General features: G+C 43.1%; 1 protein-coding gene across 1 annotated transcript in view; it reads left to right on the forward strand.

Moving 5' to 3' along the window:
* LOC146615658 (mitogen-activated protein kinase kinase kinase kinase 4-like) overlaps positions 1-24,471 on the forward strand; it is a 109,915-nt gene extending 85,444 nt beyond the window's left edge. Inside the window, exons 18-31 of the mRNA XM_085375078.1 lie at positions 655-815; positions 1,023-1,120; positions 1,859-2,040; positions 3,012-3,129; positions 3,658-4,002; positions 4,794-4,908; positions 8,020-8,187; positions 8,585-8,728; positions 17,296-17,430; positions 19,608-19,708; positions 19,870-20,019; positions 20,113-20,272; positions 20,586-20,725; positions 21,448-24,471. Coding sequence (XP_085231204.1) covers positions 655-815; positions 1,023-1,120; positions 1,859-2,040; positions 3,012-3,129; positions 3,658-4,002; positions 4,794-4,908; positions 8,020-8,187; positions 8,585-8,728; positions 17,296-17,430; positions 19,608-19,708; positions 19,870-20,019; positions 20,113-20,272; positions 20,586-20,725; positions 21,448-21,531 — 2,101 coding nt within the window. The 3' untranslated portion in view covers positions 21,532-24,471. The remainder of the gene's footprint in view (positions 1-654; positions 816-1,022; positions 1,121-1,858; positions 2,041-3,011; positions 3,130-3,657; positions 4,003-4,793; positions 4,909-8,019; positions 8,188-8,584; positions 8,729-17,295; positions 17,431-19,607; positions 19,709-19,869; positions 20,020-20,112; positions 20,273-20,585; positions 20,726-21,447) is intronic.
* Positions 24,472-24,755: the final 284 nt, after the last annotated feature.

Consider the following 24,755-nt stretch of genomic DNA (forward strand, 5'->3'; position numbering starts at 1 on the left):
AGCATCTGTGTAGTATGACACGTGAGTCTTCTTTGAAATAACAAAAACATAATTCGTTAAACGACAGGAACTGGGCCCAGAATAGTACCCTGTGGCACTCCACCAGTGTCTTAAGCAGGAGACTGGATTCAACGTGCTTCAGAGCACGTTGAATCCAGTTTCCTGTTTTCAACTCTGCAATTACAAAGACATCCAGAAAGAAAAGACTTTCACAAAGGCTGTGCAAAAACACTTCATTTAGTGATGGATCTGATCTGACAAATTAATTCAGCGTCTTCACTGTCTGTGCTGTTGCAGTCCCAGTCTGCGGAGTTGTGTGGGAGGCTTTATGTAATAGTTCTAGCTGTCTAACCTTGTTGTCTCTACTTCTATAGTTGTGTGTAAATGTGTGTCTCTATTTTCAAACCACAAACCTTTTCATGGAGTGCCATCTCTCTTCCTTCCTCTTTACCCTGCAGTGCTGTTTTTAATATCTAAAACTCTTGGCTTTCTGTAATTTCAAGTGTTTAGCGTTTTTACACTGCTCATTAAGAACTTTAACTGTAATCCAAGTTAAATTAGCTGTGCTCTATTTATAACATTTTAATTTGCTGTTTAAAAGTTTCTATATCTATGATAGTTTACCTGACTCTCTTGACTCTGTTGCCTCTGCAGTGCAGCGGAGCCTCGGCTGCTGTGGGAACGAGTGGAGAAACTGGTTCCCAGAACGACCAGTAATACTGGCAGCGGAGGCTCCAGTTCCTCTAGCAGCTCCAGTAACTCCAGCTCTCAGCCCGGTTCTCACTGTGGCTCAGGAGAGAGGTTCAGGGCCCGCTGTGAGTTCACACATATGTTAACCAAGTCAGCAATTAGAAACATGCAGGAGGTGGACAAAACAAACAACTAAAAAATCACCTCAAAAAATAGCTGTGCTAAAGTGTGTAATAACATGTAGGTGAAATCACTAACAACATTAGTTAAACGTGTAGATTTTATTCCAACATTTTCCAACATGCTGACCTTATCACCTCCACCTCCTTTAGCCTCTTCTAAATCGGAGGGTTCACCCCTCCAGCGGCCAGAGAATGCTGGGAAAAAACCAGAGGAGAGGAGGGACGTGCTCAGGCCGAACAGATCAGCGGTGAGAGTGGACCCGGAGCTGACTAGCCAGTAGCTCACTAGGCGGGATGGGTTTAGTTAAATTCTGTGTGCGTGGTGACTGTTACGTGTTGCGTCCAGTTAGTTGCTGTTAGATAGATGGAGAGTGTGATTATTAACAAATTGTGACAGGGATCTTGCTGCTTGAGTCTTTTTTGTGTGTGGGTATATGAATGAAAATAAACTGACTGGTCTGCTCAGGCTAAGAAATGCTTGTTTTATCTTTGGATTGAGCTTATTGGCTGAAGGGGTCTACTGCACGTATTATTCGCATTCTCTTCTCAGTGGTCTCTTCCTCAGCGGTGGTCTTTTTAACTCATGGCTTCTCTTAACTTAATAAATTAACTATTTTTTCTGAGCTGGTTTAATTTTTCATCTTTGCAGCTCTAACAACTGTTTCATTATTAGAATTAATCCACTAACCTTACCTACTGTAGCTTGAGGAGCACCAGCTGTACTGCTCTGGAGTCATCTCTTTTTTCTCTTTTGGCTTTGCTCTTCCGTTGGTTTCTCATTGGCCGGCGCACATCTATAACCATTCTTCTTCTCCAGCAGCTTTCTCTTTCCTGCGTTTCTTAAGCAAGATTAACAGCAAATCTTACGTAGTGCCCCTTGCTATTTGCATGTAATATGCAGTGATGAAGAACGGACAATACATCAGCAGAGCAAGAATGACTGAACACATTAAAACACGGTTCACTTTTTATGTCTCGGCTTCTAGGACCTGACGGCTCTGGCCAAAGAACTGCGTGCCGTGGATGATGTTCGCCCCCCAAATAAGGTGACAGATTACCCTTCATCCTCCAGTGAAGACTCGGACACCACTGACGAAGATGACGATGAAGAGGTGGATCAGGAGGCAGGTGAAGAGTCGACCTCTGGCCCGGAGGACTCCAGAGCTGTGTATGTACACAACGTTCCTGCAGGCTTTACACTTTCAGAGCAGAATTCATCGGTTCGGGTTAATGGATGAGATTATGCTCCTGCTTAGCAGAGATGCATTTTGATTTATCTGAAAGTTTTTTAAGGCAAGTTAAGCCAGACTGCAGTCGTCTTGGTAATGCCTGCAGGCTGACAGGACCAGCCCTGTCTAAATAAGGAGGAGCCTTGTGTGCATAAAACAAAGCAGAAAGTCTGCAGTCACCAGTCAAATCACATTTTATTTTCTTTAATCAAATGCTGTACTACTATTAAACATTTAAGCTTTAAGTCCAGATACTATCTAAAGCACAAGTACACACTGGAGTAGTTGCACACTCTTAATATCATATCCTCTACAAAGAAAACAACAAATGTATTGATAAGAAGATCACCTCAGTTTTAACTATATGTATTTAATTTGTGTGATATACTGGGATATTTATAATTGGAGCTATTTTTTTATATTCTGTTACATTTTGTAATATACTGGATTATTTCATTTCATTTAGTTATTGTTCTTACTGTTCTGGAGCAACTGTGACCACATAATTTCCTCTGGGATTAATAAAGTATTCTGATTCTGATTCCCGAGATGATCAACATGCCACAGGACTTAAACTAATGTCACACTTAGTCATATTATGGGTGTAGACAGCACATTCACCTACACCTGTATTACAGCGAGATGTAGAAAGCCTCCTAGAGCACAGTAGAGACTGCTTTGAGCCTATGTGCAGAGGACATTTGGCTAATTTGTTGTCAGGCAAGCTGTTTGTTGGCTCGTTGGGTAAAGTCCGGGGCAACCATCACCTTCGGCTCTGCAGAGTACCTTTGAGTGCCGTGTCTGTCTTTTATAAAGCTGCTTTTTCTCATGGCTTGCACGGGTGTGTAAAACCATATTGGAGCCCAAACATGATGTGTTTGTGTTGAACTTCTCCTCCCCTCACCTGCAGTTCTTCTCGGCTGAGTAACGGAGAAACGGAGTCTGTGAAAACCATGATCGTCCACGAAGAGGGCGAGAGTGACGCGGGCACAACGCCATGCAAAGACAGCACGCTGATTGTCAGACAGGTACTGGGAGATCGGAAAAAGAACAACCAATCGTTCACCTCGTACTTTTTAGCTTTCCCTTTATTTGTACATTTTGTTTGTTCATACCCCGACAGTTTATCCATTTTGTTTGTATGTTTCGTTGGTCATGTTCTTACTTTTTGGCCAGTGGATAGCAACTCAGTGTTAAGAAATGAAGCATAAAAGGCTGACAGAGTTTAATAATGCATACAGAGAAGTGTTGAACAATTTCAGACATTTAACTTTTAAAAAGCCATTTGATCAGGTGACAGAAAAAGAATCAGGTACGTAGGTCATCTTCACATACATTTAGGACCAATGCACACTACAAAAGGTCAGTTTAAGTAATTTTGGGGCATTACGAAAGTATTATCTTACCATGTAATCAACTGCTAACAAGAGTTTTCTTTCCGCCTGTAGAATAGCCGCTCTAGTATACCCTTTGTTCTAGCTAATACCTTCCCTTCCCCTGAACTCATCAGGAACACATCTAGACCCAAAGCTGTGTACCCCTCTTTCTACTTCCAGAGTGCAGGTGACAACAGAAAGCGTACGGGCCCTGGCCCAGGCCAAACGCAGACACCTGGCATGCATGCAGGCTTTGCCCCGAGCCCCGGCTCGGTGTCGCTCCAGGGCCTCGCTCACCACACCCCCAGCCCCCACCACCATCATCATCACCATCATCACCCCATACAGCATTCGGACAGGAATGGCTTTGCTGGTCGCATCCACCATCTCCCAGACTTGATCCAGCAGAGCCACCATTCCTCCCCCTCCTCCTCTGCATCCAACTCCCCTTCCTCTTCCAGCCTTGCCAGTCCCTCGTCCATGTCCCCACAGAGTCCCTTGGACAAGCTTGGCATCCTCACAGAGGTATGTCTTCAAGTCCCAACGCAGACACTGGCTTAGGGTATTCATTTCTTGCACAGGAGTGTCAAAGGGAGCTTTTATAATTATTGCCATCTATAACACTGTAACTCCCCAAAACAACTAAAATCATTCAAATAAATGAGTGCTCGTTTTTTGTTTGTTTGTTTTTTCAGTTTTTCAGATTTTGACACACCATCTCTCTACAGAGAGATGCTCGTGTTGGTGGAAGCTTGCATTTTTGTGAATATCTCCTTGATATATTTATTATCGCAACAGATCTGTTAGCTCAGTTTTTGGGGGTTTTTTGTTTTATTTTGTTTTTGCCAGAGTTGTCTTTTGTCTTAAAAGCATTCCTCAAAACATTTAAATCAATTTTTATGCCTTGATGTTGCCTATTTTCAGCAAACAAGCTATATTCTCACATTCTCCAGACAATAGATGGTAGCACACATGGCAGTTAGGAGTGAAACCGCAAGTATGTTTTCCAAGGAAACACTTTTTAAACGGCATTTTTTCCCTTTTGTGTTGTTATTGTTTTTTATTTGTTTTGTCAGCAGTATTCATATTTTTTTAGCCTTCATCATCCTTTTTGCCTGTTTCACTGTTTATAAGTTTACCTCCTGAATGACTGTCCACTGTATTTGCATGCAACACATACCAAAATCCTCAGTTTGCCTGGCTGTGTTTTCACTGTGTTGTTAAGTGTTTCCATTTATCTTTGTCCATAATATCTGCATATGTTTATGGTCTTTGAAAAACAACACTTAAACATTTACAAAACTCCTTCTTTGCAGAGCCAGTCTAGTAACAACATGCAGAAGCACAAGTCTTCTTCCTCCTTCACTCCGTTCATTGACCCACGACTTCTCCAGGTCTCTCCATCCACCGGCAGTGCCCTCAACAATGTCGGTAAGGTCACTTTGTCAACTTAGGTTAAATTAACACTTCCGTGAGAGATGACACGGGGATAAAGGTCACAATAAAGGTCTGCAGGCTCCAGAGTCAAAGAATTATTTCTTAGGCCCACTGAGAAGAGCCTAACTAGATGTTTTACCGCAGGCATAAGACAAATCCAAAAAGCATTTCTGGTTGTTGAATCAAACTTTGAACAAACTATGAGGAAAAGTTGTCACTCTGGAAAAGCTCAAACACAATGACTTCAATTCTGACACAAGCCAACTTTTTACTCACAACTCAAAGTCACTGAATTGGAATAGAAGCTGCAGTTCTGAGGTTTGACTGTCGTTCAGGAGGGAACAGCCCTTCTGAGTACATCCAAAGAGAAATCCCAGAGTGCTTCCCTGACTGAGCTGCACCACTGATCTCATGCTCACACGTGGAGTTCAGGTGCCTCAAAATATGATAGCAAAAATTCCTTAGCTGTTCAGATTGGGACTTGAGTCTGTGATAGGGCTGGGCGATATATCAAAAATTTATCGTTACCGATCGTGACTCTCATCGACGTCATTTTGCCCATGTCGGTAAATTCGGTATTCAAAAAAAAAAAAAGGAAAGGCATGTGCAGGTTGGCGATGTTCATGTCCCTTTAAGACGCTGTGCTACGTTACAGACTTGACGGGGTGGAGTCACATGACTCTACTACCTGTAACAAGACGAGACACGGGTGAACAAATGGAGGACGATTTAAATGTTGAAGCAGCAGCGACGGAGGTAGAGCTGGTGGAGGAGGAAGAGGAGACGCTTGTTAACAAAAAAATGCATCATCAATCGTTTGGCAACATTTTGGATTCAACAAGGATGATATTGATCAAAAAATTGTTAAATGTAAACTCTGCAAAAAGACTGTGTCAAGTCAAGGTAACACAACCAACCTCTTAATAAATAATATTTATTATTAAACCATTTTGTTTACAAGGGATATACATTTTTTAGAGAGCATGGTTACATATTGTGTCCTACACTTTTTATTTTGTTCAGTTAATAAATCTTAACCACTAAAAGTACTTACTACTATTGTCTTCATTTATTTTCAGTGACATTTTACAGTCCTTTAAAGTGGTAATAGTATAATTGCAATGAATAGGTCTGGGGGGAATAATATTATCAAAATAACTGGAGGAACTATGCTGCCTGCCACAGCCCCATCAAATGAAAAAAAAAACCAAACGTTTGTTTTTTTGGCACTTGGGGTGGTTATCGTCCAATCATCGTTATCGAGGTTAACTGCTCAATTTATCATGATATTGATTTTAGGCCATATCGCCCAGCCCTAGTCTGTGAGCTTTCAAACAGTTGACTCATATGATGACTGACGGCTGGTTTTCTTTACTTTTCTGACAATTTACAAATGTTTGGGACATTTTAGTCATTCGGATGAATTTTGGTAAACTATTACTACAGTTATTAAACAACTGAATCAAGGTAATAATGAAAAAAATATAATAATAGTTTAGTGAAATTCATCCAAAACACTAAATATGAAAGAGGGACAGCTCATGTTGAGCAGTTTGGAGGCAAGGCTGAGATGTTTGGAGATATGTAGAGGAGGGAGAGTGGATATATCGGAGAAATGATGCATCTGCCAGCAGGGGAGAAAAATCAGAGAGAAAGATGTAGTGAAGAACATGCAGAAGCTTGGTGTGACAGAGGATGATGAAAGGGACAGGGTGAGATGATGAGCAGATGATCTGCTTTAATGACCATTAATGAGAGCAACTGGAAAAAGAAGGACTGAAAGAGGATAAAAAAACTACTAATGAGGAGCTTTGCAAAATCGACTTTGCCTAAAGGTGAGGTCTTTGAGGCAGTAGGTGTGTGATTGACCATAATCAACTATAATCAACACTAAAGAGATTAATACATGGAGATCTGCTTCAGAAATTAAGGCTTGGTTTAAAATAATATAACTGAGTTATTGTAGTTTACAATAAACATTTTCAAGTGCTGGTCTTTCCCTGGATGCTGAATAAGCATTTGGCCAGGTGAGCGGTAGTATGAACATATAAATGGCTGCAATGGGAATTAATATTAATATCTTCTTGACGACTGGGACTTTTTCTCATATTTCCTCCTCCAAAAGTCATAAAAGAGGTTCATATTGTCCAACACACTTCTTTCAGTAATCATAAGTGAAACAAAGAGATCTTACTTGAATTTTAGTGTGCTAAAAATCATTGTTAGGAAGCTTTTGGTTGTTTATCTTTGCTGATTTAATTGATGATTATCATTCATCATTATTAACAACCAAGTTCAACACAACTTTCGTCCCCAAGCCACCCCCAGTGGTGGCTCTCTGAAAACCGTTCCTCTAGGTTAAACCCACCGCTTCAGTTTTGACTTCGTCTGACTAGCCGCCAGTGTCCACAGCTGCAAACTTGCACTCAGATACACAGAAGCTCTGACAAACACAGCTTCTTCTTTTCAAGGAGTAAAGAGGCTGAGCACATGAAAATGTCATTATCATTAACAAACAAAAAGAGTTGGACTCTGTTTCACTCAGGTCATAGAGTTCATTAGCTATCGTCATTAACAAACAAAGCTTTCTTATCACTACAGCCCTGTTCTCTCATCGTCAAGGCCAAATCTTAAGCCATTACCTCACCTGATGCAGCTGGTGACCAGCCATTGACCCCCTTAAGTATACTAGATTGTTCAGTCAGCATTTAATCACTGATTTGAGGCAGTTAAGTTTTCCTACAGATGCCTGAATCTAGAACCAAATGCATGTAAGAGAGCCGGGTAATGAGTAATCCACAACAGACACCATAAAAACTCACATCAGCTCCCTTTTTTACTGGTTTGAGCGGAGCAGTAGTGGGAATCATTACATTGATATTTATATTTCTGTATCCCATTCCAAACTTTCATACTTACAACATGACCAATTATTCACAGTAATATAAAATGTACATCAATCACACAATATTGATATTCCATTCTTAAATATCACAGTTCACTACACAGCTTTCTAATGCTGATCATGTGACTGACCCTCACCCCGTTCGGTAAACTCTACAATCCTACGCCATCCTACCTAAGCCCTTCCCTTTGACCTTTTAGGCTATGGGAACGATGCCCGGCTGGCAGAGGCACTGAGAGCAGATCCATCCCGGAAGGGCTCCGTGGTCAACGTCAATCCGGTCAACACCCGCCCTCAGAGTGACACCCCAGAGATCCGCAAATACAAGAAGAGGTTCAACTCTGAGATTCTTTGCGCTGCCCTCTGGGGTAAGAACAAAAAGATAGGGCTTAAAAGAAGGGTAATTATTTTAAAGTATCCTATCAGTTGATCAGACTATGATGTCACTTTGAATAACAGGGTGGGGGTGGGGGGATAATGGGTTCTTAAAGAAAATGCTACTTATTTAATAAGGATTTTTTTTGATGTAAATTATTATTAAAGGTAAATTTGTTGTGCCAATGTTTAAGTATTTGTATTAACATTCATCAAAGTCCAGCTTTTTACCAGAAGTTGTAGTTATAAAGGCCTTCACCACATGGTGGCAGCAAAGCTCTAATAAGGCCACATATTAGCGCCGTCAGGCCAAGCAGCAGACCTCCAGTTGAGCTCAGTGGCTTTTTTTGGACGTTATCCTTATGGGCATGTTTGTGCATTTGTGTGTAGGAGTGAACTTACTGGTGGGAACAGAAAGCGGCCTGATGCTGTTGGATCGCAGTGGTCAGGGGAAAGTTTACCCTCTGATTAACCGCCGACGCTTCCAGCAGATGGACGTCCTGGAAGGACTCAATGTCTTGGTCACTATATCAGGTACACAGACAGGCACACTTTAAGCACCCTGATTAGTGCAACTAGAATTAGGAACCGATGAGAGATGGACTGAAACCAACGTCTAAAATTGTGCAGTATAAAGCACAAACTTGCACACAGAGTTACCTTGAAAGTACAGTGCTCGACAAACACCTTGAGCCACCCCTCATTATATTTTGCTAGGAAAATTGGAATTAGGTGTAATGATAAAAGATGTGAAAACAAAGTATATACGTTTTCAAGTAGCCTCAGAAATTAGTATTTAATCTGACCACCTATTAGAATTGAATAGAATAGAATTCAACTTTATTGTCATTGGACATGTCACAAGTACAGGCGACGAAATGCAGTTTGCATCCATCCAGAAGTGCTTTAGCCATGATATAGATATATTACAAATATATATTAGCAATAATATAGATATGTGAGTATATTACAGAAATGGGTCTGTTATAGGTATGAGGGTACAAAATATGGGTCTATTATGGTATGTTATAATGTACACATAATAATGTAATGTAAAAAATAATGTATAACTATAAGTATGTACAGGCTGTAGTGGTGTACAAGCTATGTACAGGCTATGAACAGGATATAAATATGAAAGCTATACAGAAATATGACCTATGCAAGTTATAAACAGTTGTAGAATTAAAATTATCGTATGTACAGAATGATTATTTATACAGAGCTATACAGTAGTGCAGGTAAGATAAGTGAGGGTGTGGATAATTTCTACAGAGGTATATAAAGTGCTAGTGCTTGTGAGTGGTGGTTCAGTCCATGTTATTATTGTGTTTGAGGGTACAGTTGTCCATTGTGGGTGTGTGTATGTTCAGTCCATGAGTTTAACGTGGGTCAGATGTCAGGAGGCAGAGTTCAGGAGTCTGACAGCTGTGGGGAAGAAGCTGTTCCGGTACCTGGTGGTCTTAGTCCGGAGGCTCCTGTAGCGCCTCCCAGAGGGCAGGAGGGTGAAGAGTCCATGTGATGGGTGACTGGGGTCTTCGATGATTTTCCCAGCCTTTTTCAGACACCGCTTCCCGTAGATGTCATTTATGGCAGGAAGTGGTGCTCCGGCGATGCGCTGGGCAGTTTTCACGACCCTCTGCAACGCCTTCCGGTCCGAGGCGGAGCAGTTCCCGTACCAGACTGTTATACAGTTGGTCAGGATGCTCTCGATGGTGCAGCGATAGAAGTTCACCAGGATGTCTGAGGACAGGTGGTTCTTCCTCAGAGTCCTCAAGAAGAAGAGGCGCTGATGAGCCTTCTTGACCAGCTTGGAGCAGTTGGTCGTCCAGATGAGATCCTCGGAGATGTGGACTCCCAGGAACTTGAAGCTGCTCACACGCTCCACAGCCGTCCCTTTAATGTAGATGGGTGGATGTGGGCCAGCATTCCTCCTGTAGTCCACGATGAGCTCCTTGGTCTTCTCGGTGTTAAGCAGTAGATTGTTCGTGTCGCACCACTCAGCCAGACGATCCACCTCCTCCCTGTAGGCGGCCTATTATTCTTCAACATAGTCTGAACTCTTCTCCAGGCTTCTTGAAGGACATTCAAAGCTCTTCTTTGGCCACCTCTCTCTCTCTCAAGTTGATACCACACTGCTTTAATGATGTTGACGTGCTATGACTGATAGTGTTTCATTGTTTTTTTGTCCAGCTATGCTTTTACTGCATTGGCAGTGTGCTAAAAAGTGAAGTCACTGCCAATAATGTTTAACATATTGCATTGTGGTTGAAAATCTGGTGGTATTTTCATTTTTACCTCAACTCTTCTGTATGTATGATGATGATTTGGACCAAAATTTTCAAATTTATATTTATCTCTCCATCAGACCTGTTTCCACTGATTTTCAGTCCAGTTCTTGTATAATTTGTCCTTAAGAGTGGCTTCTTGACAGCCACACTTCCACTGAGACCGCTGGTGAGGCTTCATTGTAGAATAGATGGATCAGCTGAAGGTCCAGATACATCTTTCAGGTCCTGTGTCAGGTTTTGCTGGCCTTTTTTCCTGTTTCTTTAAGACTTGATTTTCAGCTATCTGCAAATTCTTTTGTTCTCTACTTGTCAAGTTTTCAGGTAATCACTCTTAAGAATCACTTTGTAGGTGAAAAAATATTTTTCGTCAAATATTTTATCAAAGAGCAACAACTTTATTGACTGACTAATGCGTTTCGAAACGCGTTGGTCAGTCAATAAAGTTGTTCCTCTTTCATATTAAGTGTTGCTGGAGTTCCTGCGTTGTGAGTTTTTCATCCTGTCCATGCACCTTGGAAGTAGGCGAAATTGTTCCAGAAATTTCTGCTGTCAAATATTTTATGCCAAACCATTTTATGTTGTGTTTCATTGTATTCATTTTTCCTGGATTCAGCTTCTAGTGACAAAAGATACTATTTAAAATTGAATCTTTGCAAAGCTGTCTTTTATGTTTAGACACAACACTGGCACATCCCAGGAGTTAATGCTTTTTTCATGCTTGAATGATTCACCGACCAGTGATAAGTAGCTCAACAAACAAACTCAGCAAAGCAGCAATTTCAAAATCCTACATTGTCTTGTTTCCAGGTAATTGCATTTACAAGATTTCCAGAGAACTTGACCTCTGACCTTGAGGTCAAGATCACTGAGATTCAAAGTCGTCTGAGAGTTTTAGCAGCTACACCTATGGTATACATTTGAAGCTCCTACATTGCCTTATCTTGAGTTATCGCCTTCACAGACTTGGGTGTCGTTGCTGCCTGCCTAGCGGGGTGATGACAATACCCAATCAGCCTTTTATGACTAAGGAGTAAAAGTGAAAAATTTGGCTGCTTGGAAGTAAAATATTTAAAAAATGAGGGGTGGCTCAAGACTTTTGCACAATACTTCAGTTTGTACATTATGTGGCCAAAAAATGTTCACTTTTCTGCTTGTTCAGCTTAGTCTGCTCAGTATCTGTTTGACCGTCGTTTTCTAGTCTGCTTTCTACTTTCGCACATTGAAAGAGCACCCGCACGCGTACTTCTCCTTTCACAATTTCCCAAATGCACAGAAATGACACAACAGATAATCTGAGTGAAAAGGATATTGAGTAAAACTCTGTTAGCTGAAACCACGTCATGTATGTGCATGCTATGTAACATTGACACACAATTGAGATTTCCATGATGGACGGAAACGTTCTTCCATGTAACTGATTTGCAGTAGATTTCTAGGAGACAGTGTGACAGAAGAAAATTACCAAGATTTCAGCACTCATTACTCTGCAAAATGTTACTGGGTCTTCATAAATCCACTATTATAAACACATTCTGACTAAACTCATAACACAAACACTTACTAGTAAAAGCTCTTGAGTGATTACTCACAGCTTTAGCTGAAAAAGGGACGTGAATCTTGGATAATATTCAAGTTAGGAGTATGAGATTGGAAGTGTGGATTGTAAAAGTTTCCACATCCCTATAAATAAAGGCACATTACAGAGCCGTGAAAAAGTACTGGCTCCCTTCCTGATTTGTTATTTTTTTTGTATATTTGTCACACTTGCATGTTTCAGATCATCAAACAAATTTTAACGGTAGACAAAATGCAGGTTTTAAATGAAAATTTCATGTTCATTAATTCTCAATAAGACAGATTGTCCGAATAATTCAGGGCTACTTCTGCTCTTCCTAAGATCTGGTAGAAAATCAGATCAACAACACGACATGCTGTCCTGCACAAAGGAGAACGAGAACTAGCTCACAGAAATGTTTGGGTATCATTATATTATATATAATCTTTGTTAACTTTACCATAATATAAAACACTTTGCCATTGCTACGTGTCTGAAGCCAGAGATCAATTGTATTGTTCCACAATCAGATAATATGTAAGTTGAACTTTTTGGCAGGCGTGCACAGCGCTGTGTTTGGAGGAAAAAAGGGAAAATCCACTGCAAAGCAAAGCCAAGGCCTCAGTCCAGACATGTTTGAAACTCTAAAACTCCACCATGCAGACATAAAAGACATGCATGTTCTTGTGTGCTCTTCAAGAATTTGGTCATAAATGAAGTGACACAGATGCAGGAGAAAGTTTTCTTAATATCACAGCTGTATTTTTATATAATCGAGGCAAAACAAAACAGGAGCACCAGAAAGACAAAAAACAAAACACGAGTCCAGCACCAAAAAACAATGAAATGAAATACACCATAGCCAAGAAAATGGAGTCCAAAACAGAAGAGTTCAGGGGGCCGACAGCACAGGAGTCCAAACAGTTCAGGGGGGCGACCGTGCGGACGGCAACGGCAGCGACGTGGAAACAGTCCGGGAGGCCGACCGTAAGGAAGGCAACGGCGACGACGACAGCACTGGTCCGGGGGCCAGCCGTGCGGAAGGCAACGGTGGCGACTCAGGCGAAGGGGGTCCGGGGGCCGGCCACGAGGAAGGCCACGGCGGCGATGTGGAACCAGTTCAGGGGGCCGACCGTGCGGTCGGCAACGGCGGTGACCCAGGCGATGGAGGTCCGGAGGCCGGCCGCGCGGAAGGCAGCGGCGCCGAAATGGACACAGTTCAGGGGGCCGACCGTGCGGAAGGCAACGGTGGAGACTCAGGTGAAGGGAGTCTGGGGGCCGCCCACGACGGCGATGGCGCCTGGCCAGTGGCCTGGCCAGTGGCCTAGAAAGTGGCCGTTTAGCTGCAGACCCAAACGAGGCTGGACCAGGTGACGCTGAAGGCGGAGACACGGAGGCTGGGCCAGGCGAGGACGAAGACACGGAGGCTGGGCCAGGCGACGCTGAAGCAGAGGCTGCAGCTGGCGTGGATGATGAGGCTGCAGCTGGCGTGGATGATGAGGCTGCAGCTGGCGTGGATGATGAGGCTGCAGCTGGCGTGGATGATGAGGCTGCAGCTGGCGTGGATGATGAGGCTGCAGCTGGCGTGGATGATGAGGCTGCAGCTGGCGTGGATGATGAGGCTGAAGCTGGACCAGACGAGGCTGACGGCTCTGAAGCTGGACCAGACGAGGCTGAAGGCGGCAGCGTGGAAGCCGGAGACGGAGGCGCTGCAGGCGGCGGCGTGGAAGCCGGAGACGGAGGCGCTGCAGGCGGCGGCGTGGAAGCCGGAGACGGAGGCGCTGCAGGCGGCGGCGTGGAAGCCGGAGATGGAGGCGCTGCAGACTGGACGGATCCCTTTGACCCTCCAGCGACGACAGGAGACGAAGGCCGGAGCGGTCCTACGGACCCTCCAGCGGAGACAGGAGACGAAGGCCGGAGCGGTCCTACGGACCCTCCAGCAGAAGTCATCACTAAGCCAGCAGTCATGGAGGCCACTAGCTGACACAAAGGCGACTGGCAATGCACTGAGCACTGGCTCTGCTCAGGCAACGCTGACATGGTGCAGTTCTCAGGTGGCTGCTTAAACTTCAGGGGTCCAGAATCAGCTGGGGACTGAGACCTAGCCTCTGGGGAAGCCCTGGAGCGGCAAACTGTGCCAATGGCGGCTAAACTATGAAAAGCACCTTGAGTTGAAATTAGACTTTCTCCCTGCATGGAGTGAATGAGTGAAACTGGTAATACTGGAGCCTGAACTGCAGGTGACACTGGAAGTGCAGGGGCCTGAACTGCAGGTGACACTGGAGGCGCAGGGGCCTGAACTGCAGGTGACACTGGAGGCGCAGGGGCCTGAACTGCAGGTGACACTGGAGGCTCTGGAAACTGAACTGCAGGTGACTCTGGAGACTGAACTGAAAGTGACGCTGGTGACTCTGGAAACTGAACTGAGGGTGACACTGGAGACAGAACTGAGAGTGGCTGCTGGGCAGTTAACTGAGCTGAGAGTGGCTGCTGAGCAGGTGATATGCTGTTCACATAATCAACTGCCGCACAGAACACCGCCCCTGAATGAACAGTCACACAGTCCGAAAACGGAAAAGAGTCCTCACTCACCACAGCCGGCGAATTAGAAGCCCGAACGTCCGGCTGTGGGGTGGCGTGCCGGCGGCGCGATCTGCGTTTCCTCCCCGCAGCTGGCTCCGACGGGCCGGGCAAGATCACATCCGGCGAGTCGGGCAGCGAGGCAGGAGTGGCTGAGAGAAGGTGAGGTGTGTGCCGGAGAAAAGCCTGCATGGTCGGAGGAAGCGATTTTAGAAGCCATGGCAGGCCGGAAAAGAGCCGTTGTAGCCGGTTTTCAACGGTGCGGCGAAGCTCGTACGGAGGATTCTCCAGCCACAGCCCGAGGAGGATCTCCACATTGTAGCTGATGTCATCCTGGAGCTCCTCGGACGGATTGAGTGCCGCAGGGTCCATGCTGGCCAGTTCGTACTGTCACGTCCGGTGTGGCAGACGTGTGGAGTTGTAGAAAGGACCCAAAAGGCGGCAGCTCTGGTGCAGGTGAGTATTTATTTACAGGAGTGGGTACAAACAGCAATGGTGGGTGAACATGAAACCGGAAACCTAAACTGGGTAAAACTAATAAAACAAACCAGAAACGAAGATGCAGGGAGGTCCGGGGAAATACATACGGAGAGACCGAGGGGAAACAACACAGACGAACCAGCAACGACTAAGACAGAAGACAAGACTTAAAAACACTCAGAGAACACAGGGAGATCACACACACAGGTGGGGGACAAAACCCAGAATAATAATAACTACTAAAACATAAACACGGAGTCACAAACTCCGGATCATGACAACACCTTACCTTAAATGTAACTTTTTATTTCAGGTTAGGTTGGTATTAGGGGTGGGTTTTAATAATCGATTCATCGATTAAAATCGATTCTGGCTTGGATAACGTAATATCGATTCATTAAAATCCTGAATCGATTTTTTTATATAAATGTATTTTGCCCAAAATTCCAGAATCTCAGGTGAAACGTCACAAAATTTCAACAACCACCAAACATTTAAAACAGTAAATGAGAGCAGGTACACGGCTTCTGCACAAAGACGTAAACGCAAAGCCCGGACCCGCGGATCAGAATCAGTGAGATGTTGCCTTTCTCACCCGACGGCACGGACACGCTCGGGGCTGAAAGCCGACAGCTCGCTGATTCTGATGTTTCGGCGGGTCCACGCTTTGTGTTTACGCTCTTTTTGCGCTGATTCTAAAGCTGTTAGTTTGATCTCTCTGTGGTGAGAATAAGGCACATTTTTAGTCACACTCACCACAACAACAACCACACACACCTGAGTCCCTGTGTTTTAACCCAGCGGGCGTGATTATGAATGCCGTGCAGGTGCGTCCGCCCTCCCTGCACAGCACCGCAGACCACGCCCCACCACACTCTCTCCAAACAATATTGACCGAACCAGCAGCAAAAGAAGATCCAAACTAGGCTTCACATAAACATCGTCATGGATTCCCTCTTACTTTTGCTGTTTTGCTTCCACCACAATAAAATCACACTTCATGCACAGCTCTCTCTCTCTCTCTCTCTCTCTCTCTCTGTACTTCAAGAACAGTTTCCCATCTAAAAATCTGTTTTCTGTATTATTTGGTTGCTTGTTACGCACAAGTCTACCGTTATTTACAGCGCTGTCGGCCGATGTTTTTTTTTTTTTTCCTTTTACTTACTTCCGAAAAGAAAACCTAATTTCTGCCGTTCAACAGGCTTCTGAACAAATTTAAACTTTTAAAAATTATACAAAATACAAAACGCTGTGTCTCTAATGAAACCGCTGTAACGTCAGAGGTGATGTTCATAAGTTGATTAAAGATTTTCTTTCGTTTTTGATCTACTGCAGAATATTTTTATAAAATTCCAGGCCAGGAAAATCACCTTCATGTTTTTCTGTGTTTTATCTTCAGCTACTTTGACACAAAGGCATCTGCTGTGATGCTCACACCTTTGATAAAGTCTGGAAAGTGTCAGCTTCCCTTTTATAGATACAAAAATATGTAAATGTACTGATCTGAATTATAATATTTCTGACTGTCTGAGGCAAAATTTCCCAGATTCGAATCGAATCGAATCGTGGATCGAATCGATTCAGGACCTTGTGAATCGGAATCGAATCGATTCTAGAAATCAGTGGGATACCCAGCCCTAGTTGGTATGTGCTAGTAAGTGGGATATGGGAAAAAGGGACCATAAGTGATCATATATACAGTAAGGGCAACAGATTTGGATTATGTCTGAGTTTAGGGCTATTTTTTTACCTCAAATTCTGGAGTCGTTGAATGAATCATGAATAAAAAAATTAGAAAAAGCATTTTACAGGAGAAAATCAGAACCACAGTCCATGACTTGAAACTTAGAAAGGTTAAGTGGTGCAAGATAAACAAACAGAATCACTTAAAAAGAACTAAATTCATGTTTTCAAATGGTCAAGTCAAAGTTCAGACCTTAAGGCAACTGAAAAAGGCTGTTCCATCAAGATTTGATGCAGAAATGCTGCCAACCTGAAAGGATGGTGCAAAATTCCTCTATACACACACACACACACACACACACACACACACACACACACACACACACACACAACCTCATGAGTTTCAAGCAGCTTCAGACATTTCTCAGAGCCTCTGATAAGATCAACCGCATAGCAATTCTTACATTTTGTTTTTGCTCTTCTTTACTTCAGTGTTTCTCAATCAATTACAGGTAAGAAGAACAAGCTCCGTGTATACTACCTGTCCTGGCTGAGGAATAAGATTCTGCATAATGACCCAGAGGTTGAGAAGAAACAAGGCTGGACAACCGTAGGAGACTTGGAGGGATGCGTCCACTACAAAGTTGGTACGTTTATCACAAAAGGACATGTTGCATTTAAGAGTTTGGGAAGATTTCACTGTATTTATGAGCATAAATACTCATAACAGACTACCAAGGTGGTAAGTTTGAGATAAGGGCCTTCCACAGTGCAAAAGTGCAAGTGCATGGGGACAGTGTGTGTGGAGATCACAGCAGGGACTGGTGTTGTTTTTTTACTGACTTCACACCTAATGGGGGGTTACTTGCACACCACTCCTAAATGAAACTATTAACTGACCCACTCACTAGATTGCAAAATACACAAAGTCACAAAAAGAAAACCAAGAGGCCAACGTGCAGTGAACAAAGAGACAATCTGACAAGGACAAAAGGGATTAGTAGAATCTATAGTTTTTACTGATTGAATAATTACTTAGAAACCTGCTGGCAGCTGTAGACATGATAACTGGTCCCTGATATTGGTCACAGCCACCTCTTAGCTCACTGCCTGCAAAACAAGCAGCTTCTCCCCACCAGTTTTAACACAGACAGATGCTCATTCTCATGTAAAACTCTGTGAACTACTAGGAGAGGTTACTCTCTTCTGGGAAGTTGGCTGTAGCTATGCAGCTTTCTGAACAGAACAGATCCATGTACATAATACTTTTTAATTATTCAGTGCTTTAATAATTAATAAAATAAATAAAGTGATTCCCAAATTTTTCTGAGTCATGAAGACTAAAATTAAATGTCACAGGAGAAATCTCTGACCTGTCTACCTCCCCTCACCCCCAACCACTCACAGGAAATGGCCGGCTCTCGCTGAACCTGGCTCTGCTGAAGGTTTCTTCCTGTTAAAAGGGAGTTTTCCTTCCCACTGTCGCCAAAGTTCTTGTTCATCTAGTTTTGCGGTCGTCTGATTGTTGGGGTTTTCTTTGTATTATCGTAGGATCTTTGCCTTACAATATAAAGTGCTTGAGGCAACTGTTATTGTGATTTGGTGCTATATAAATAAAATGGAATTGAATTGAAACTACAAATACAAAGAAACACAACAAAACAAAAACTTTAAATTGACAGGGATCAAAAGGTCAAGGTCATGTTTATTTATATAGCACAGGGGTGTCCAACTCCAGTCCTCGAGAGCTACTGTCCTGCAGCTTTTAGATGCATCCCTACTCCAAGACAGCTGAATTAAATGGTTCAGCATGCCATCAAGGCAAAGGCCTAATAAGAAGCCATTCAAGCTGCAGGACAGTAGCTCTCAAGAACTGGAGTTGGACACTGATATAGCACATTTCCAAACAGTCCATGCTGCACAAAGTGCTTAACAATGCAAAACAACAACAAACACACTGCAACAAATTGGGAACAAGGTTGCCAAATATGTCTATCTATCAGTGTCTATGAATATCAGCCTTTAGTTTCCGCTTTGTGCTTTTCATATGTAGGAATTCAAATCGGATATGTGCTTCGGGAACCTACATGCCATTGATAAATCGTAGAATGAAAACCCTTGATTAAGTAATAATGTGGTAAAAGCATCTGAGAAGACATGCAAGTAGACCTTCCTGTCTAAAACTCAGAATGTCATTCATGATTTTATTGCTTTGCGAAGACTGGCACTTCCTGTTGGAAACTCCTATGTAGTGATCAGAGCTGTTGGCTGAGGAATCCGTTTCCCGTCCAACAGCTTTATTCATGCATGTTCATTATTTTCTTGAATCAGCACTTGTGGAAAGTACAGGGCTTTGCAGCAATGATGAGAAAATCAATATTGGAAAAGTAACATTTGTAACACTGTTGCCAAAACAGTGGGTTTATGTGGACGTAGGGGAAAAGAGCTGAGAGTGCACATTTAACTGTGTTCCTCAGATGGTTTGCAAAAAGTAAGCTTGTACCGGGGTTGGGTTTAGAGGGCATTTATCTTATTCTACATAGATGTAAGCTGAAAGCAGCACTTTCTGTTAATTTAATTGTGCAGGCATTCTGGGCTAACCGTTTTCTTTTTAAGATGCCAGGAATTGTTGTTTCTGTGGTGCAATACAAACTGCTGTGAATATTTCAGATTAAACCCAAATAAACATCAGTTAAAATAATAACTTTCTCCCTTCATTTGTTGCAATATTAAGTTAGTAAACAGAGATGAGCCCACACTACTCTCCTGCCCTGTGGTAATCATGCTATTTTTAAGTGATTTATTCAGATTTTTATTTCCCCAGTGAAATATGAAAGGATCAAATTCTTGGTTCTGGCTCTGAAGAACTCTGTGGAGGTCTACGCTTGGGCACCCAAGCCCTACCACAAATTCATGGCCTTCAAGGTAAATAAACCGGCCAGCTAGTTGTTGGTGCTATTGCTTGTTATTGTGCTCTTTGTGTTTTTTCTTTTCCAAATGATAGCAATCTATCATCTCTGTGTTTTGGCAACTATCTACTGATATTAAGCTGAAAGACTAAGATTTCTGATCTGTGTGCGCCTCAGTCTTTCGGTGATCTGGTGCATAAGCCGCTGCTGGTTGACCTGACTGTGGAGGAAGGTCAGAGGTTAAAGGTAATCTATGGCTCGTACTCAGGCTTTCACGCCGTGGATGTCGACTCTGGGGCCGTTTACGACATCTACCTGCCCACACACGTAAGAACACAGCTGTAAAATAACGCACATGCTCGTTTGTTGTATGTGTTAAAAGAGGAGTCACTCTTATAATGTCTGTTGTTTTTCCTCCAGATCCAGACGAGCATCCAGTCTCACGCGATCATCATTCTGCCTAACACTGATGGCATTGAACTGCTCGTGTGCTACGAGGACGAGGGTGTTTATGTCAACACCTACGGACGCATCACCAAGGACGTGGTGCTGCAGTGGGGGGAGATGCCCACCTCAGTGGGTGAGTAACTGGGTGAAAAGCTACACAAACACCTGCCCTATAATGTTTTCTTGTCTGTCTAGGTCAGTGTTGCCCAGCCTTTTTGCCTCACAACCGTCCAAGAGCTAAAGTGTCCCTGCACCTACACCTTTACACCTGATTTTTTTTTTTTAAAGTGGTGCTTTTTTTCTTTTAATGATTAAAAATCATCAACAAGTCGATTGTTTTAGCACATTTATGTTTGACACCTCTGGTCTAGGGATTTAACATTTTCTTCGTCTTGTTTTTAAATAGAGTTAGATATCCGTAGACTAACTAAAACATCTCTTCACAGCCTACATTCGGTCTAACCAAATCATGGGTTGGGGCGAGAAGGCCATCGAGATCCGCTCTGTGGAGACCGGTCACCTGGATGGCGTCTTCATGCACAAGAGAGCTCAGCGACTCAAGTTCCTCTGTGAAAGAAATGACAAGGTGAGATTGGCATGTCAGCACCGCTGCCAGTGACCTAACCGACTCGTGCACATCTTTGGGATTAGTCAACTTTGTGTTTGCTCGATAAAAATAAAACACAAGAAAACCCTCCTCCAAGCAAATAAGACCAGCTCCTCCAACTTGACTGCAGGCCATCTGAGAAGCATCTTTTAAAATCAAACTGATTTTGTTTACAGATTTTAAGTGATGAAACATGAAAAAGGCTCCCCTTATGTCTTCAGTTACATGCAAACACACAGTGACTACCTACATCAGATGTGCCAGGTTAGCTGTGAAGCTAAATCCTGGCATCAAATTTGTTTGCACAATTTCTGTTGACTCAGCTGTGGAAGTAACTTAAGGCCGCTCTAGTTTCTCTTCTCTCTTTTTTTGGACTGTTTTTCTCTTTTTGTGGGTCTGTATTTTTGACAGCATGTGCGGTAAATAATGGGAACTTTTAGAGTACGGTAACATATGACAAATGAATGAAGAAACTTTTAACCACCCGAGTTTTGTTTTTGAGTGTTAGTGACTTGTGAAATCATTTAAGACCTCCCCAGATAATTTTATTTGAATATTCATATATACAAGTGTATACATATATATATATATATATTTAAAGGTTAGGGGTTTTTAACACTGTATTTAATCACCGGCACTTTCAGTTACAACATTTGTGCTCAGATTGTGCTGAGCAGTAAAATCTCACTTTGTCTCCTCAGGTGTTTTTCGCCTCTGTACGTTCTGGAGGCTCCAGCCAGGTGTACTTCATGACTCTGGGCCGAAGCAACCTGCTGAGCTGGTAGAGGTCCACGGCCTGCCCTCTTTCTCCTCCTTCTCCTCATCTTCCTCATTGTCCTCCCCCTCTCTCTAACACTGGATCTCAGAAAACCACCATTGATGTCTTGTCAGCCCTCGGACAACCAAACGAGAACAAACACAGCAACCTACCAGCCGTCTGGAGCAGTCGACAGCAACGCCCTGTAGCTGCAGCCTTGCTGGGTCTGCCTGCGACGCAGAGACAGACGGTCAAGTCGTCGGTCCCTTCCGTAAAATCCGAAGCGACGGCTTATATAATGAAATCAAAGGTTAATAAATGAAAGGAAGTAGTAATACTGTAAATGTGAATTCAAGAAAAGGGAGGGGCAAGCAACGTTTTGTTTCCCTCTCAGTTTTCTTGGTGCTCATCGGATGCATTGCGATGGGATAGATTTTTGTACCTCTGCATCCTTTCCCGGGTTGGTTAGTAAGCTTGAGGTCTTCTACTACTATTGCTACCGCTATTGTTCTTACTACCACTGCTACTACCTTCTGCAGGTCTGCCTCTTGTAAGGGAGTCCCCCCCTTTGCCCCATGTTCCCACCATCCGCCCCTTCTTGTGAGCGTGGGGCTGGTGGGGCTCTAGAGTGTGTTGTATTAATGCTACAGTAGTGTGTGTGTGTGTGTGTGTGTGTGTGTGTGTGTGTACTTCTGTTTGGTCCACCTACTGCTAACATGCTGGTTTGTCCAATGAGCTGGAGGCTCAGTGACAAGCATGAGAAAGGGACCTAATATTGAAGGTTTTTACCACAAAGGTCAGGTTGACAGGACTCAAACATGAGGGTGTGTGCGTGCGTGTGTGTGGTTTAAGTATAGTGTTGTATCGGACAGGCGCTTTAAAAAGAAGGGGAGGGCGGAGAGAGTTGGTGTAGGTGATGGATTTCAGAATAGTATTTTTTGAATCATTATTATTCCTTGAAGATAAGTGTAACTATGTGGAGTTAAACATGTCTTTTACCTTGTTTTTTTAATCATTCACACACATCCACCTACACAACTTGCTTGCTCTAAAACCACAGAAGTGTAAGGTGTGTCCGTATGAAAAGAATGCAATGTGGGTGTGATCCAAAATATTAAATAAAGTGTCTATGTACAAATAAAGCTTTGGGAACTTTTGTCGTGTCGGACCGGCGGCGGGGAAGCATGACGACCTGATCTTAACTCGAGAAACTTGAACTGCTGTGAATAAACAGATATAACGTGGAGAGAGGGGAAAAAATCGAGAGATAATGTAGATGAGAAAGTTTAGTACGTGTATGTGTGCGCGTGTGCTGTCAACAGTTCGGCATCGCTTTGGGTTTAAGTGGCAGAGAGGTAAACACGTGGTCGGCGGGTTTGTTTTGGCACAGGAGGCGGAGTTCCATCTTCCATTTCATGATTTCGACTCATTTCATGCTTCATTTAGAACATTTGTATGTATTCAATGCACTAAGTGTCAAGAATGTAGAAAGACTTATTACTGTGTGGTGGTCCAAGGCATGAGATGACGTTTTTGCTTTGTATCTTGTCACGAGTGATCAATCCTAGGTGTTCGGTTTTGGAGTCGAAGCTGCGGCGGCGGCAGCAGAGCCTCTGCGTCAGATGTACATTTTTCGATTCCGTATTTGTTTCGCAGCCTTCGGCAATCTGTGTGTCAGAGCCGAGGAGCGTTTCTCGCGGCTTTCCCGTTCAAACGAGAACACGCGCGCCTTTATTGATTCAGCACTCAGACTCTGGATTTCAGTGTTACTGTGATGAAGTGTCTCCAAACAGGCAACACTGAGCAGAGATTTTTCCCTCACTCGGCTGTTTGTGAAGGAACTGACGAGAGAATCCCCATTTTTCTTTTTTTTTTTATAGGAAGGAATAGTTTGTCTATTTTGTGCCCCTCCCTAACCCCCTCATGTCCCACTCCAGCTGTTATTGAAGTTCCCTGTATGCGAAAGACTGAGCAACAACCTTCGGCATGGACGATCTTTGCCCAGCTGGATTTTTTCCTTTCTTTTTTGCAATGTTTCTCATCATTTGCTCACAGGAAGAGCAAGGGGAGAGTCCGATCTATGACGTCATATCCAAACACACCTTTTGTCAGGACACAAACAAGCTTATCTTGGGTGTTTTCCCTCCTTGACGATAAGGTTACTGTTGGTCACTTAGTTTATGTCTCTGTATGGAGAAGCCGTTCGGGCCCCAGTGAGGTCTGCGTGTGCAGTAGTGCTCGGTGTGTGTCTCTTCTTGCATCAAGGCCTTGATGAGTGGCTGTATTGAATTCATGAAAATAATTTGTGGCTATTATCAATATTCTTATTGATCTAAAGAAAGAAACGCGCTCTTCGGCCGATTGAGACGAATCAGTCGTTTGCAGGCTTGTGTTGGAAAAAGTGCCAAGAGGGCAGCATTTAAAACGTGTAAACCTGTTGTTATAAGAACCACTACTTGGAAATCCTTTCTTTCAAAAAATAAAAACAACAAAAAAACTTAAAAAATCACTCGAAGCATTGTGTATTCTTAAGTTTTAGAGCTAGTTGAGAAGCTTAACAATAGTTTCTGTTGTTTCTGTAAGTCTATGTAAACGTAACTATGCGACTGCGGTGGTTTAATATTATTACACTCACCTTAGGTGGAGAAACTGTTTACAGAGGCAATGTTTTGTTACACTAATGTGCATCATGGTATTTATGTTTGAGAGCATAATGCATCTTAGTTCTTTAACTCATACTTTCTGCTTTTTGAGCCCACTTTTTATTGGATATTTTAAATCTTTCGTTAGTTTTTATTTATTTTTCTTTGTCATTTCTCCCACCCCTGCTAACTTTTTCCACAACAAAGAACACACGTGTTGTTCATTTCAGGTATTCACACAACGCTGCTTCAACATGGAAACATTACAGTAACGTTCCTTGCAGGCTTGGACGTGAGGCAACGTGTTTTTTCCTCTGCTGTTTCTGCCGTGCTACTCTAACTTATGTCCTCTCTGTGTATGACAGGAAGTCATGTATTTTCCTGAGAGTTTTTTGTTTTGTTTTCTTTGAATAAACTTTAAAAGTAATTTTAAAACAACAATGTTGTGCCCTTCCTTCTTTGGCCTCTCTTGATGGTGATGTTTGCTCCCCAAGTACACGCACGCACATTGAAAACAGACATGTTGTAACAGGTGTTGGCCAACAGACCAAAATGGAACACATCAGTTGCATGTATGGGGCGATTTCGACAAATGCTTTGTTTGTGGAAA

The sequence above is a fragment of the Diplotaxodon limnothrissa genome, linkage group LG16 (genome assembly GCF_057381915.1).
Source record: "Diplotaxodon limnothrissa isolate DT_005_m linkage group LG16, D_limnothrissa_male_GT1.1, whole genome shotgun sequence".
NCBI classification, from domain to species: Eukaryota; Metazoa; Chordata; class Actinopteri; order Cichliformes; family Cichlidae; genus Diplotaxodon; species Diplotaxodon limnothrissa.